The sequence below is a fragment of the Lethenteron reissneri genome, chromosome 27 (genome assembly GCF_015708825.2).
Source record: "Lethenteron reissneri isolate LAM-NWPU_2019-01 chromosome 27, ASM1570882v1, whole genome shotgun sequence".
NCBI classification, from domain to species: Eukaryota; Metazoa; Chordata; class Hyperoartia; order Petromyzontiformes; family Petromyzontidae; genus Lethenteron; species Lethenteron reissneri.
Genome location: NC_083805.1, coordinates 13,623,319 through 13,640,205, shown reverse-complemented (window position 1 = coordinate 13,640,205; position 16,887 = coordinate 13,623,319). Strand labels below are relative to the sequence as shown.

General features: G+C 48.4%; 1 protein-coding gene across 3 annotated transcripts in view; it reads right to left on the bottom strand.

The window, feature by feature from the left end:
• The window catches only part of FAM131A (family with sequence similarity 131 member A), a 48,963-nt gene that overhangs the window by 21,364 nt on the left and 10,712 nt on the right, over nucleotides 1-16,887 (bottom strand). For all 3 annotated transcript variants that reach the window (XR_009755811.1, XR_009755812.1, XM_061561498.1), the window contains exons 3-4: nucleotides 1,903-2,087; nucleotides 105-198 (exon numbers count right to left, since the gene is read on the bottom strand). Coding sequence is in view for 1 of the 3 variants with exons in the window: in XM_061561498.1 (XP_061417482.1) it covers nucleotides 105-198; nucleotides 1,903-2,087 (279 nt within the window). In the remaining 2 variants the exon portion in view is untranslated. The remainder of the gene's footprint in view (nucleotides 1-104; nucleotides 199-1,902; nucleotides 2,088-16,887) is intronic.

Below are 16,887 nucleotides of genomic sequence, written 5' to 3'. Positions count from 1 at the left end.
AATCGATGAACGAATTCACATCCACGGGCAAGCGGACGTCCCGCACAGTTTTTGCGCTCAACGGCGCTGTCAGCGTTAACCGGGGCAACCACCACTGCCCTCACCTGTGATGGACGACCTGGCCAACGCTGTTATCCCGGTAAGAGTTCGTGACCTCCGAACCCTGGGCAGGATCTGCGTGGTGTCCTCAACGGAAGCCTGAGAAACGTGTGCGCACACAAATGCAAAGATTTCCCACCCCCCCCCCCTCGTTTAGCCGACACGGGACAAGAGGGGCTGGGTGGCCAGCATCACGCCCGGCCGCCTTTGTCTCCCAAGCAGCGATATTTACACATCACACCAGTTACTCATTTGAGGCCCAGGATTGAGCGGGAATCAAACTCGGGTCGCTGGGTTTGTAGCTAACACATGAACACACATGGACACAGGAGTGATAGTACAAACACATAGGCAGGATATTGTACATAAGTGGAATGTTGTTTGGTGTCCAATCCACTTCCTATTCTGTTTGCTGTTTAAAATTGAACATCTGGTCCGCTGGTCTTTTTTGCTGTGCTTACAGCCTTGCCACCTGAGCTGCTTTGTACAGGTCTGCTTGCTATGTCCATCTTGTATGCTGTACATGTACTTTGCTGTAGTGCGTGTGCGTGTGTGTACAGCCCATTGTCTGGTCTATTATGTTTACAATTGGCCGTTTGATCTGCTGTGTGTACACTGTCAAGTCTGCTCTCTGTGTATATATGCATCGTGCTCTCTGGAGCTTTGGTGACTGACGATATTGTACTGATGAGTCCCAATATGAACGAAACCGTTCGACAGTTGTTGTCTATATCTGTCTCACTGCTGCCTCTCGGTTGGTCACATTCGTTCTAGATTTTAAGTTTTCGTGGCTGCAAGGATTCATACTCTTTGCTTTTTTCGGTAAAGTCACGTAGGAAAAAGAAAGTAAAAAAAATATGAAAAAACAACTAAATTAAATCACGACGTTTCAGAGGCAACACAAGCTTCAGGTGTAATGGTTCCACCTGAAGACGGAAGCTTGTGTTGCCTCCGAAACGTCGTGATTTAATTGAGTTGTTTTTTCATTTATTATTTTTTTTCCCTACGTGACTTTACCGAAACAACCAAAGCATGTGGTCACATTCGGTCCAATTTATTTTGACGGCGACATAAACCAAGAGGAGTTTGCCCTTCGGGAACCGCTGATGGTTTTTTGGACAACACACAAGGGCCCACAGTGCATTTTGCGTGCATTACCCTGTGCGTTATTGAAAACTTGCGGTGTTTCGGCCTGCACAATTTGTTTCTGTTACGATCATAGCGATGGCGATTAGATGGCGGGTCTTCTAACCCCACCGTTTACACATTTTGCATTGAGCTCTGCGTTGCACGGCTCTAAGATCCGCTCGCTTGCCCGTCTCTCATGCGAGCGCCACTGTGTGCAGGCTGCTTGTCCGAACTGTCTGGTGGTAACATCCACCGCTGGGGCGCCACGGTGTCGGGATGTTAAATACCTCGCCTGGTATACAGGTGGTCGTGGGTTCGATCACAACTGTGACACCTGCTGAATATTTTGAATTTTGGTTGTATCTCTCTCCCCGTGGTCACGTGGATCTTTCTCTGCGGGTCCTCCGGTTTCTCCCACCGCATTTAGACTCTACACGCGTTTAGAGTATTTCGCTGATATAAATTTCCACACGACGATAAGCCACTTCGTTGGATTATCCTTTGTGGCCAGGTCGTTTTTGCAAAAATAATAAAGAACAGCTATACAGCTCAGTGGGCCTTTCCTGAAACAAAAAAGTCTACAGCTGATAAGCAGCGTGCAGCCAGGAGGCAGCTCGAGTGAAACTCGCTTCGCGGATGCATAAAAAACACAGCCCGGCGTCGTGCAGCGGGCACCTCGCTGGTGTTGCCCGAGAGGGCGGGAGCGCTCGGCCCGCTCGCCTCCGAGCTGCAGCTCCCCAGGTCCCCTCTCGCCAGGCCTCCCTGCACCCCCGTGCTCCCAGGGACGCTGACGCTGCTCCCTCCGCCGCTCCCTGGCCCATTGCTCTTGTGGGGCCACTCGCGCAGGACCTCTGCCTTCACTGCTCAGAGGCGACAAAAGAGAAACCGCAAAGCCTCAAAGATCGTACCGTACCCGCCGCTCCCACACATGCACACGTCGTCTCGCTTGAACAGACTGCTGGGGGCAAGTGCCGCTTGGTGAGCACTTACTGAAGGTCGATTAGCACGGTTAGTTATGTATGGCGCCAAAGAAGTTCAACGTACACACGTGCAACGGCGCACGTGCGCTGGGGTGGTGTGGCCAGCGCAATGCACGGCCAACTTTGTCTGCACAAATGCTGATGTTTACACGCCGCACCCAGGTACACGTTTTAAGGCTGCGTCGACATGGGAGATATCACTGGTCAACACACTTTTTCTGGCATAAGGTATTCCAACGGGTTTAAGGTAATTTTGGGGTGCTGATTCCAAATCTGGCATCAGTTTTTGTCTACCACATCAGGTTTTTGAGATATCAAATATTGCATTTTCAATAAAAACTGCAGAAGAAAAATATTAAATAAATGTGGATATCTACATAAAATGATATTATAAACACATTATCCTAAAAATACAGCACCATATTTTAACACTAAAGCAGTCACTGACTCGCAACAACTTGCAATCATAAGTGACAGAGTTAATTTCGGGTGAAATCAATGAAAATGGGGTATGCCGATAGCATAAAATGAGATGTGATTGCGCAAATCTGATTTGGAATCAGCACCCTGAAATTAGTCTAAAACAGCTGAAAAAGTCCAGGCCAGAAATTTTTTTTTTGTTGACCAGTGTAGTCGCCATTGATGTTGAACTCCATTCACCGGGTTTGTATCGCAGCACGCTAGCCACTGAATTACCGCTCCCTACTGTATGTATGTTCAACTTCTTTCGCACCGTATGTAGCCAGCCGTACTATTCGGAGGTGCGGGGGAAGGACAACAAACTAAACACAAAAAGCATTTCTAAAAAGTGAGTCTTCAATGTAGCTCCAGTGGCTTCTCAATATCGGAAGGAAGAGCGTTCCAGACGGCCGCAGAAGCGCATCTTATAGCAAGCAATGCAGTGACAGAATACCATCTCTCAGAATTGCAAGAAAATACTGTATCGGTTTTGATTGCCTACGAAAGGAACATTCATCTGCAGCATGGCATGTAGGAAAGTGAATGCCCTAAAGTTTGGATGAGTAACGGTCACAATGAAGCGAACCAAACCAAAGTGCACCAGGGTTGCGAGCTCGTCATCGATCAGCCGAGTCACTAATTGGTCCACGCGCCAGACCAGAAATCGGTACAACCTCAAGTAGCAAGAAACTTGGGTTCCACAGTACCGATTTATTTACACGGTCAACGACAAGCGGATCACTCGATAACCCCACTTATTTCAAGTGGTTATCGCGTACATTCATTCAGCGTTACTGCCCTCACAAAGAAACTGGAACCACGACGCGTAAATGGCCCACCTCGTGTGGCGCCGACAGGTGAGATACCTCGTCTAGGCTCGTGGATTTAAATAACCGTACAACTCGCTCACATTTAGCCTTGTCGCCCTGCTTGGCCAATTACAACGCTGAGCATTAAACACACCGCCAGGCGTGTGCACGTGTGTGCCAGGGGCCCGTTGAAGCGAAACGACGGCCGTTCTCTGGCTCGGCGTGGTGCACCGAGTTATCAATGGAAATGCCTCACGACATGAAGCCGATAGCGCAATTGGAATATGCGGGGAACAGAAACAGACGGCTTGAGTAAGAGACCCGCAGGGGACGAGGGCGATGCCAGCGAATGCCAAGTAAGGGCAAATGAGGCCCATGGGTTGGGTGGTGGTGTCAGTTCTACGCACAAAGACAAAGATCCCTGGATAGCCTTCTCAGGCTGTTGGGGCAAGTGCTGTTGGCGAGCACCTATGACGGACGGAATGACAGGGGTGGGTGGCCAGCACCATACCCGGCCGCCTTTGTCTCCGCAGTACTCATTATTTACAGGTTGCACCAGGAACTTAAGGCTCAATCCATCTGCGTAAGTGCCAGAACCGGTGCAGATGTAGTGGCGGTACGCGCTGACAAGGGGGGCGCGTGTGTGAGTGCGCCGGGTGTGGCTACGTCGCGTGGTATAGTGGTGACGCGCGCTGACAGTGATGGATCACGTGGCAGCGCGTGGTGCGTGGTTGTGTGCGCTGACACAAGATGGGAAAAAGGATCGTGGGGCAACGCGTGGTGATTGGTCAACTGGGGTGGGTGCTCTCAGCGACGTCCGCATGGGCTCCGCCTCCCCGGGAGCGGAGGACTATAAAGGGGGACGCGCGGGAGCACTCGAGGAGTGGTTAACCAGTGAAGATCGAAGACGGAGTTGGAGAGATAGGGCCCTGAGACCCCTAGTCCCGCTGTCCTTGTAAGGGCCGGGGCCCTGTGCGGCTCAGAGGCGAGACTGTGGGACCCGCGGTCTGACGTCCATGTGGGGCGAGGCTGTGGGACCCAGGGGTCGAGACTCATACCCCAGCCGGGGTGGGTTCCCGAGAAGCTACTGGGGCGGAAGAGCCCGTGGGTGTGTAGCCGGGGGAACCGCGCAGCTTAGGCTACAGTTGGCCATACGTGTAAATAAGTTTGGTGTTAATAAAAGTGTGCTACCCGTTAAGTCGTCTCCCGCCAAGTTACTACATTACACAGATATTCACCACGAACATCGTCCATGAGCGGGAATCGAACTCGGGTTCCCTCGCGGGTTCATAGCTCAGCACGCCAACCACCGCGCCGCCGCTCCCCGAGAGAGACCAAAGACAAAGATCCCCCGTGTAGCCTTAAGAGACTGTTGGGGCAAGTGCTGTTAGCGATAAGCACCTACGACGGCCAGAACGGCACATATGGGAGGGGGGGGGGGGGTGAGTCGGCGGTCAGCACCATGCCCATCTGCTTTAGTCTTCCTCGTGCCAATGTTTACACAGCACACCGGGTACTCAATTGAAGCCAAGCTGACCTAGGGGCGGAGGCCAAGGACCGCTTCGGATAATCGTCACTGTTTGTTGGTGGCCGTGAGCGGGGATCGAAGTCGGGGGTGGGGTTCATAGCGCAGCGCGCTAACCACCAGCGCCACCGCTCCCCGAGAGAGACGGCACTCTCATTACGACTCTCCCGCTCTCTCAAGGGCAACGCGTTGACGCTCGCGGTCCGCTCCATCGATGGGAGCGAGAGCGAGTGGGAGAGAAGCTTCGATCGCTGCTAATTGCGCGGCAGCATCGCCCTTGCCTCGTCCAAGGCGCGGGCGTTATTTTTAGACCAAGCTCCAGCAGCAAACCAGCAGCCAGCGGCAGTCCCATCGGGTGGTGGTGGCGGTGGCGGTGGCGAAAGGAAAAAAAAATAAGAAGCGGCCCTTCCTCTGCCCGCGGAGGGCCATTGCCCTCGTGAGACGTAAATTTGCCGGGCGGCAAAACCGGCCATTAATCGCCGCAAGTGTCCCGGCTCGGAAATTTACAATGACGTCAACAACAACAACAACACCACCACCGCTACCAACAAAACCTCACAGAACTGTCATGCATGTCGCGAGGTGACGGTGATGGCGAGGGTTGTATAAGGACGCGTAATTGAGCTGTGCGTAACCTCTTTTCGGAGTCAGCGAATTAATCAAAGTCCCGCCGGATCAAAGGTTCGGAGGGGCGATGATCATGTTGGGGCAATGGCCAAACGTGTCGGAGAGTTCTTGATATGAAGCTTTCGTGACTTCATTAATCCAGGAATCCATATTCTTTGGTTCTTTCGGTGAAGTCACGTGGGTAGAAAAAATAATAGATCACGAAAGTTTCGATCGCAATAACAAGCGACCGTCTTCACCTGAAGACGAACAAACCCGAGAGTACGTGTCGGAGAGTGTTACAAGCGCGAGGCCACGGTGACAGGATGCTTGTCGGAGTGCTGTACCATACCGAGCCAAGTCCTGGGTGTCTATCAATGGGCTAATGCCTGCGGTGTTATAACACTGATCCTGTGCATCTGAGTGGTCCAGCGATTCCAACCAGAGGTCGCAAACGGGTTTTGATTCCTTACCCGTACCCGTACCCGGCCGCACCAGGGTCGCAAATGGGTACCCGTACTCGTACCCGGCCGGGTATGGGTACCCGTTCCCTACCCGTACCCGTACCCTACCCGAAATGAGTGACAAACGGTTACTCACCAGTGACTCACGGCCTACCCGTACCCGTACCCGGCCGTACAAGGGTTGCAAACCCGGCTGGATACGGGTAGCCGGGTATCGGGTAGGGTACGGGTATCGGGTACCCGGTTGCGACCTCTGGTTCCAACCCAGGAGGTAAGGGCGTCTGTCCATTTCAACGGGGCTGATGTCCATGCCATAGCCAGTGGCACTGAGGGTGTGTGTTCGAGCACTGGACCTGGGTGTCTCTCTCCCTCCCCGCATGCAATTACATCTTGGTGTGTTTAGCAACTGAATTTAAATTATGCTGTTGGTGTCATTGCATGGGACCACGATGCACATCAATTTCGCAACGAGCGGGGCACCACTTTTGTGGAGAACGCCCCCCGCAAAATGGCATCACAAAACTACAGCAGTCATTCGACAGCCACGTCAAGACGCCTCATCTCCGTCTGTTTCCATCCGCACGTTTGTAGAATGCTTACCGCACGCGCGAGGCCGTGGGTTTTCTCCGGGTGCTCCGGTTTCCTCCCACGTGTCTAATAAAGTCAGCTCGTCATTAATTGGCTGAAAACATCTTAAGATAAAAAACCCAATGTAGCAGCGGTAGCAAGGCCCTCCTTAAAAATAATTATACGACTGCGTGGCTCTCCTGGATAAATACGTTTAACAAAAATTATCCACACAAGGGGCACACCTTTACATGCTCTTAAGGGAGTGTTCGTCGCATGCCTATCAATCTGAATATTTTGTAATTCTCAGAGCTGGGACTAACGACATGTAGTGAAAAAAAACGAAGTTATTTTTAAGACCATGTTTAACACGTGCATTTAAATGCTGCTGACACGAGAAGACCTTGAGGCCTTCATCGGATGTACAATCCATTCTATGCAATTTTACGTTTCCTCCCATGGTGACCAGACCCTGTCTGCTATAATTATGTCATAGGCTGTAACGAGCCCAATTATCACATTCGTAAGCAGCCATTTATGGTGAAAATTATCTCCGCTAATTCCCCCACCTGCTGCACACAGATGTTTGGCGTGCGCCCTTCCGTCATGTGAACACAAGAGGGTAATGGGATTACAATATCGGTGAAATTTAGGCGGCTGGTCTCCGCCTCTATCCGGCCCTCGCATGCTCTCCTCGTGCATTCACACCTTTTTCGATTTAAAACTTTCGTGACTGCAGGGATTCATATTTCTTGGTTCTTTCGGTAAAGTCACGTAGAAGGGAAATAATAAAATAATAAAAATAAAACAATAAAAATTATCACGACGTTCCCATCGCAACACAAGCAATCATCATTAGGTGTGAAAACTACAGCAAGAACATTTTAGCTGAAGTGGGAGAGATGCTGTAGTTTTCACGCCTGATGATGATTTTATATTTTATGATTTCCCTTCTACGTGACTTTACCGAAAGAACCAAGAATATTCACACCTTTGTCAGGGTGCACAGCAAACACCCCTGAGGATCTGGGCCCTAGCCAATTGCACGCTATCAAGATGCGCGTCTGCTGCCGTCTGGAACGCTCTTCCTTCCGACATTAGGAAGCCACTGGAGCTATGCACTTTTAAATAAGCCAGACCCCGCAGCGTCGCGCGATTGGCATGGGCCCCGCTCCAAGAAATGAAATTCGGCCTCCTGTCCGTCCTTCTCTCTTCATCGTAGCCAGGCACCTCTGGGTCCCTCCGGCCCGTGGGTCGTGATAGTGAGGTCACGGGCCAGACCCATATGGGATGCTGGGTTCAAGCCCTGAGGTTGGGTGTCTCTCAGGAGGATGACGGCCCATGTCTGGGAACTGAGCCATCGCCGCTAAGGGTGTAGGTTCAAGGGTTGATGCCCATGTCAAGGCAATGAGCCAGCTCCTAGTTTACAGCCAAGGAAGTGGGCGGCTCTCACTGTGGCGCTTCCCATATTGGGACACTGAGCCACTACTTACTGAGGTCCTGAGTTTAAGCAGCCCTGGCTAATTTAATTCATAAACTAAACCAAACTTTTTTTTTTTACAGGTAAGGCCCACTGAGCTACGTAGCTATTATAGCAAAGTATAGCTCAAACAAGTAGTTTATAAGTGCGTGGAAATGTATCGCAGCCAAATACTATGAACGCATGTTGATTATAAATGTGGAGGGAAAAACCGGAGGACCCGGAGAAATGGACGCGACAATGGGGAGAAACATGCAAACTCCAAATATACAGGCGTCAGGTCGCGTAAATACATAAATGTGTCGTTAAACCCGCCACCACCCGACACAGCCAACTAGTTAGGGTTTAATGACACATTTATATATTTACGCGATCTCACCCAAAAAAAAACCCCTCTGTTATGGATGATATTGGTCGCGAAAGCAAACGTGTTAAACTGACAGACATCTGGGTCGGGATCAAACCCACGACCTCCTGTATACCAGGTGATGTAGTTAACATCTCGCCAACGCGACACTCCTCTCGTCACCGCAATGATCGTCTCCCATTTCAAACCATGCGATTGGTGGGAACTCCACATTTTTCCGTTGGGGGGGTGGGGTGAGTCCTTCCAAGGAAACTATTGCCTGAAAAAAGTAAGCATAGGTTTTAACCTTACTGGTAATAAAACAGGTGTTAAGATTTTGATTTAAAGCTTTCGTGACTGCAGGGATTCATATTCTTGATTATTTCGGTAAAGTCACGTAGAAGTGAAATAATAAAATAATAAAAATATAAAACAAGAATATAGGTGTTAAGATGTTCCACGATTGTCTACCTACCACAAACTGGTATAAATTGTATTGACCCAGGGTGGATGAAAGACGGAGTCGTCCCATGGTCGGGATGTGAACTCACACTTTACCGACTGTGAGGCTTGCGCTTGAACTGCTGTGCCATCTACCCGGATTATTTGTCCCCACGGAGGGTAATAAGCTCTTAGCGTGCAGTGTCCGATAACTGCATGAAAATATTCCACTCTCGTCCAATCCTCCCTCCGTCATATTCAGAAAAAATTAATGAATAATTGAGTCATTGCTGGCAAAGTGGTTAGCGCAATTGCACCATTAACCCGGTATCCTGAGTTCAATTCCTGGCCATGCCTAACTTTGGTGGCAAGTGATATCTGAATCAGTCACGGGTCGTTACCTTCGCCAAACCTGCACTGACCAGCGTGAGACAATTGCCAAAATCGCCGAAATGCATGGAAAGGGTTTGATCCAGCGGTAGATTTACAAAGGGCTGTATTTATATATATAGTTTGTACTCATCTTAATTATATTCCAAACTGTCCTATCGACGTCTGGTTACCATGAGATAAAGCCATTTCCATTTGGAACTCTTGCAGAGAGCCGTGTCAAATACAGCATGTTCTCACCTGCCACGGAGATGTCCGTCACACATTACTAAAACTTACATGTACAATTTTTTGGATCTGGATTAAATCAAATTAGGAAGAAAATCTAATTTAACACGGTGTGGGTTTTTTTTTTTGTACAATCATTGGTGACCGGGGCGAGACCATCACCTCTGTACGTGCGGGGACACCAGTGTCACCACGAGTGGCTGAAACCCAGATTCAAACTCAGGCTCTTAGCGTTGTAGGCTCAGTGGTATCAGCCACCTCTGTCCGTCACTCTACTCAATACCGAGTAGCCGTTGCCTCGATTATGAAGCCACTCAACGCTGTGAAAACTTGGACGTTTATATATAACATCACCATACTGTCCCCTCGGTGACATTTACAAAAGTATCCATCCGATTCTCTGTCTCCCTCTCGCCCTCTTTCCTTCCCACTTCACCAAACACGAACCTTTCCTCCACGTTCCCTCCTCGTCACACGCCGTCACCCAGACAAACTCACTTGGCTCGTTGTTTAACCGCCCCATATCAGGCCGGCAGCCCCCCCCCCCCCCCCCCCGCTGTGGCTCTGACTCCACCTGAAACAAGACCGTGTGGAACGGTGTTCTTGTGATGCAGCTGGGCGCTGCTGCCGGGTCATCAAATTTGCCACCCGGCGGGAAGTCTGCCCTTACCAACCCCACGCCTGTGTAAGCATCGTCAATCTCGCCGCCTCCTGCTCGGCGAGTGTGGGTCGCTTGTCCTCATAGAGTTGAGGTCTTTACTTTAGCACACGGGTTTGAGAACCTTTTTTCTGCCAAGAATCGTTTGGATATTTATAACATCATTCGCGGCCCATACAAAATGATCATCTTAAAAATTAGCCTGTTATATTTGGTCAAACATTTAATTAACTCACCCCTAATGCGATGGCTGGAACTGCTTCTCTTTGGCGAGGCGTGTGATGTTAGCTGGTATTGATGATGTTGCTACTCTTTTCCACGTTTGCTCCGAGATTTATTGAATTTCGAGTCCCGCCTGCGGTTGCCTTGGCAGGGCCAGACCCAAATGAATTTGCGGGCCTTACACGGCCCGCGGGCCGGACGTCCCCCACCCCTGCTTTAGCAGGTGGTTTCTCAACATATGTCCGATTCGGGTTTCATTTATCGGTTGCGCTACAGTCGCTCCGTTGCCACGGTCTTCCACCGTGAGCAAGAGCATCATGCCTCGCCAGGAGAGCACGGACGTCCCGTACATGGCAGTGCCACTGCTATTCATGGCTATGAATGCACCATTTTTCTGAATGCTACTTACATATCGTGGTAAGTGCACGGTGTAAGTATGTCTGTTTAACTTTTTTCGCACCGTACGTAGCCAACCGTGCTAATTGGACAACGAACTAAAGACAAAAAGCAGTTCTAAAGAAATGAGTTTTCAATCGAGATGATTTGAAAGTGCATAGCTCCCAGCGGCTTCCTAATATCGGAAGGAAGAGCGTTCCAGACAGCCGCAGAAGCGCATCTGAAAGCACGCGATGCGGTGACCATCTTTGTTCGATGGCCAGCCAAAACGATACAATAGCAACTACATGGACAACAGCCCTTTACAGGTCTAGAAACTTCCAAGGGGCAGGGAGAGCAAGGAGGAGGGGGTGGTCCTGAAATGTCAAGATTTTCAAATACCCCCCCCCCCATTCCCCTTACATTAATTAATAAACATATTCAATGTATTTCTCTAGTGAATACCAATGAATTAAAACAGTTAAGTTTCAAGACTGCTGGATGAACAAGGGCCTCTAGATATTTGTCAATCATATGTGCTCTTTGACCATACTTCACCAAACTGGTCAGTGAGGATTGCTGAAGAGCAGTTTCGATATCAGTCACCACTGATGAATCGAGCTCAGGTCATTAGGTTCATAGTGCAGTGTGCGAACCGCTGTGCCACCATGCACTCTCCCAAGTGATTACGTAGAGTACAGCAGGGACGTGCGGTCAGGGGAGGCAGGGGAGGCAGAGCCTGTCATACGCCAATGAAAATAGCTGTTACTAAAATAAAAAAAAGAATAATAAATAAAATAAAAATTAAGATGTTTCCACTGATGTGTGTTATCAATGTCATTTCTGTACGATTCCAATCATTTTTATAGTCAAAATCGGCAAATTTGCGGAGCTCCGCTGCAAATACAGGAAGAGATGAGAGGTGAGGCAGCAACGAGCTCAGCCTCCCCTCTGATTGCGCAACCCCTCAGTAACTGGATGTAGTGTGGGCAATAAGCGCGTGCCTGTTACTATCTCAGTTTGTCACCAATGTAATGTTGGTAGACCCCTTCATTTCATGTCCTTGTTCGTTGAGAGTAGCCCAGCCATTGACCTCACCGCACGTCACTGGAGTACAGCAGTTATTAGTTGATTAATACGCGGCTAACGGGCGGTGATACGGCCTCGTGGAAGCGAATTCGTCGCCTATAGCAGAGGGTCACGGTTCGAATCCAAAGGCTGCGCTGGTTATTACTGCGCCGCCCACTTTACAAGTGGACGTTAAAAATCGTTGACGTCATTCGCAAGAGTAGGCCCATGTGTGCCGGCGTCACGATTCAATTTCGTAAAATTACAAGTGAATACGTTTCAATTATACAGAGCAACCACAAGGGCCCTTCGAAAAAAAGTCACGAGACTCGGCAAGGCTTTCCTAGATGATCAAGCGTCACAATTAAATAACGGTTAGCGGGCCATTGCCCGCGCCCTATTGGCTTTGGCGTCACACTCCACGGGAGGGTAATTGCTTGATTCACTGATGGTGGAGTTGGTATATTTTAAGTGTTTAGCGCGAGACCCGAAAGCAATGTAGAAATGTAGTCTTCTTCTTTCGTACGGCTGATGGAGATGCGGAGAAACAACTACAATTTCGCCTTAAGGTGGTCAGACTGAACAACCGCGCCGGGAGCAGCGGAGTGTATCGCTGTAATGTGTCTTTCGTATTTGTGGATCGGGCGTTGCGTCGTTATACGAAGCTTATGGCGGGACCCCGGGGTCCCATAAGCCCCCGGCTCTCGCATAAACTGCGTTGCGACGTAATTTTATGTCTGTTGAAGGCGAACGACACGGCAATCTATTCCTCTCGACGAGCTCTACACGATGAGCTCATTAAAGTTTCAAAATTTTGTTTATGACTACGGCAATTTTGGCAACGACGGGTGCTTGGTGAAGAACGAGCGGATTGATTTCTGGTGGATCGCGGCGTTTATGTGCGCGGTGGGACAGAGTCGCCAAAAATAAATAAATCATTTTCCCTTCTTGGTTCTTTCGGTAAATTCACGTAGAAGGGAAATAATAAAATAATACATTTACATATTATTTTATTTATTTGTATTACTTTATTATTTCCCTTCTACGTGACTTTACCGAAAGAACCAAGATGAATCCCTGCATTCACGAAAGCTTTAAATCGAAAAATAAATTGCAATTTTGATTTCCGTTTATTCGAGACCCCGGGGTCCCGCCATGAGGTTTGTATGTTGTATGGTCTGTTCTAGATGACCACAGTCGCACACTGGAGCATCAGGTATCTATCTGCACCTGCCATGGTTTGTGCAGTGGATGCGCTTTAGGGTGGACCATGAGCTTCGTGGAAGATCAAACCCAGGGATATTCTGCGTTGGAACTTTAGGCTGACCCTACCCTGTGAGTGAAATCAATCAACCTCTGGGCCATAACCTTTTGGCGGACCAGATTACATTTTGATGTTTGCATTTTTATATCCATAGGCATACACTTAACCAGAGGTGTGCCACATTTCAGATGTCAGTCACTCGGTCATGATTTTATCTATCTACAGTGATACTCCGGTTTACGTCAGGGATGCGTTCCTGAAAGGTGCGACAACGAACATCGAAACGACGTAAAATGAAAGCGATTTCACAGGGGAGGTGGTGGTGGAGGCGAAGGCTGAGAGGCGACGGATAACGAGAAAGGACGGACGATGCAGTCAGCGACGTCAGTGTGGGGGTTGAGGTGACGCAAATTAGGTCGCGGTGTTAATAAAGTGACGACGTGTTTGTGAGACAACGTAAGAAGAGAGACGTAAGTTGGTGTACTAATGCACTAAATATGCATGTGCTACGTACTGTTAATATGGCACACACGAAAGACTGTGTAGATCAGCGGTCGGGAACCTATGGCTCGCGAGCCATACATGGCTCTTCCAGTGACGGCATATGGCTCCCAGACAATTTTGAGTTGAAAAAATAATAAAAAATAATTAGAAATTCAGTTTGGAACTGATTTTAAAATACTTGTGATGTTGCTTAATAATACTGTGTCATTTTAAAGTAAACGGAAATTAGTTTTGAAGATAAATTTCACGGGTCACGCCTGCACGAAGCTCAACCTCACCACGTATGAACCAGACTACAAGGCCATCAGCAAAACCATGCAGCACCAGAAGTCGCATTAAGAGTAAGACATATTTAATTTATTACACGTTAAAAATACTATATGGCTCTCAATGAAATATATTTAGAAATATTTGGCGTTTATGGCTCTCCCAGTCAAAAAGGTTCCCGACCCCTGGTGTAGATCATGGGACTTTCCTTCCCAAATATAACAATTGGCTAAAACCTATTCTTATAGACTGTGTACATGATCGGTCCTTTTTTTGGGGGGGGGGGGTGCGAGACTTGGGCCAGATTTTTTTAGAAGGTAAATCATTGAAACACAAATTACGCACGGGTAGGTAAGTATAACTACTTTCTAGATTTGAGGCTTTCGTGACTGCAAGGATTCATTCGGTAAAGTCACGTAGGTAAAAATTAAATTAATAAAAGTAAAATTAAAATAAAAATCACGATGTTTTCGGAGGCAACACAAGCTTCCGTCTTCAGGAGGAACCGTCACAGCACGATTGCTGTATCAAGTAAAGAGAAATTCTAAGAGACCCGTCCTTGTATATATACTGGTTGAGGGGGGGAGGAGCCAAGGTAGGCACCTGGATCGGAGTTTTGTTTTATTATTGTGAGGTTGGTGTGGCTGAGGCTGCTGCTAGGAATGAGCCTTTGTTGTGTAGACTGGTTGAAACTGGGAGGTGCCAGAGTTGTTAACTACTTTGTCTCATCAAAGGGGTGCAAGGCTGCAGTAAAGGTTAAGAACCACTGCTTTAGAGAGACTCCGCCCCCCCCCCGCCGCCAAAAAAAATCCACACCAGTCCTGCAGTGGCTGATGATGCCGATTACATCACCAATACCCCACACCGCCACCTCCCGTCCAGCGGCACACGCGTGAACAGAGTTCGGCGTCTTCTCCCCACGCACTCCGTGGGGGAAGAGGGGGGTGGTTTGTGTTTCGTGCACGGGGAAAGGAACATTCTTTTTCCGATGGCCAATTGAGAATGCACTTCGTCGGGGGAAACACGTTGTGCACTGTATTAGCGGAAACGACTTTTGGGTGATTCAAGTCACACGTAAAAGACGACCGTCTCGTGCGCCACCACCGTAGCATTGGCATCGTTTACCGCGACTCGCGAGTTTTCAAGTGCGTTCGGCATAGAGCCGTTTCAATACGGGGCAACAAAAAACGTTGTCTATTTGTTTGTGTTTCTCCCTTGTGATGGGAGTTTGTAGGATGAACGTTCAGATTTATAAGTGTACGGGGTGACCAATACGGTCTGTAACAAGGTAGGCACTGATAAGGGGTTGACAGGCATGTTTTTTGTGATCGCCCGATTCGTGATTTACTACAATAAAGTTTTTTTTTTTTGGGGTAAGATCGCGTCATAATAAATGTGTAGTTAAACCCGCCACCACCAGACACAGCCAATTAGTAAATGTTTGTCACGTTAACAAAACGTGCTAATTCGTTACTAGTACAGCACACCGGTGTGTTGGAGAGTACACCCATAATTGATTTATTTACAGAACACACAGCAGGCGCGTTATGGCCTATAATATAACAGCACCCCTCTGTCAATCCACTGCTGGATTAAGGCCCCCGCTGCCCCCCCCTCTCCCGCACACACCGTGGTGGTCCTGGGGAGTTGTGTTGGCCATACTTCACCACGCTGGTCGAGAGTGCGAGTTGGTGAAGTGCGTGGCAGGCACCCGGGACCGGTTCGGATATCACTCACTGGGAGTGCAATGTACATAGGAGGCACGCAATAATAATTGTAGAAACTTTCATAATACTTTCATTTTATATAGCTTCATTCATGCCAACAGCATCCCACAATGCTGTACATTAATTACACTTAACGATAATCATAACTCTCTACTTACAATGCCAATCCACTGCTGCATGAAAGCCTCTCTGTGCCGTGTCGTTGGACATTTTCTTCGACTTTGACCATAGCTTTCTAGATTTTAAGTTTTCGTGACTGCAAGGATCCATACTCTTGGTTCTTTCGGTAAAGTCACGTAGGTAAAGAAAATAAGAAATACAAATAAAAGATAAAAATAAAGAAACTTAAATGTGATTACATTTTATTTAGTTTTATTTTTTTTTTTTCTTCTTTTCTTTACCTACGTGACTTTATCGAAAGAGTATTTGACCATACTTTACCACGCTGGTCAGTGCCGTTGGGTATACAGGTGGGTGAGAGCCAGGAGCGGTTCAGACAACACTCGCCCAGGCTGTCTCTGGTATCGGCCAATCAGTTTCAGAGGCAATGCAAATATTATCAGAGCATGTTTGTTTGCATGCTTTTCCACAAGTATGCATGGTTAATGCAGACCTGATGCCTTGGAATGGGTATCTATTGTTTGTTTGAACATTTTAACACCTATAATGGAGGGTTTTTTTTAGTTAAGGTTTGTCACATGAACACAATGTGCCAATTAGTTACTAGTTCAGCACACGGTGTGTTGGAGAGTAGACCGACACCATTTACATTTCGAGTACGACGTTTCGCTGGTAATTGCAACCAGCCTCATCAGGCAACAGCCAGAGTTTTGGAGAAATCCTCTTCCTGTTTCGGTCTTAAATTGGGTGTGTCGGGTGGTGGCGGCTTTAACGACACATTTATATTTACGCGATCTGACCCAAAACACCTCTGTTATGGATAATATTGGTCTATGGGCAGTGTTGAGTCTATGGGCAGTGTTGAGTCTATGGGCAGTGTTGAGTCTATGGGCAGTGTTGAGTCTATGAACAGTGTTGAGTCTATGGGCAGTCTTGAGTCTATGGGCAGTGTTGAGTCTATGGGCAGTGTTGGGTCTATGGGCAGTGTTGAGTCTATGGGCAGTGTTGAGTCTATGGGCAGTGTTGAGTCTATGGGGTAGTGTTGAGTCTATGGGCAGTGTTGAGTCTATGGGGTAGTGTTGAGTCTATGGGCAGTGTTGAGTCTATGGGGTAGGGTTGAGTCTATGGTGCAGTGTTGAGTCTATGGGCAGTGTTGAGTC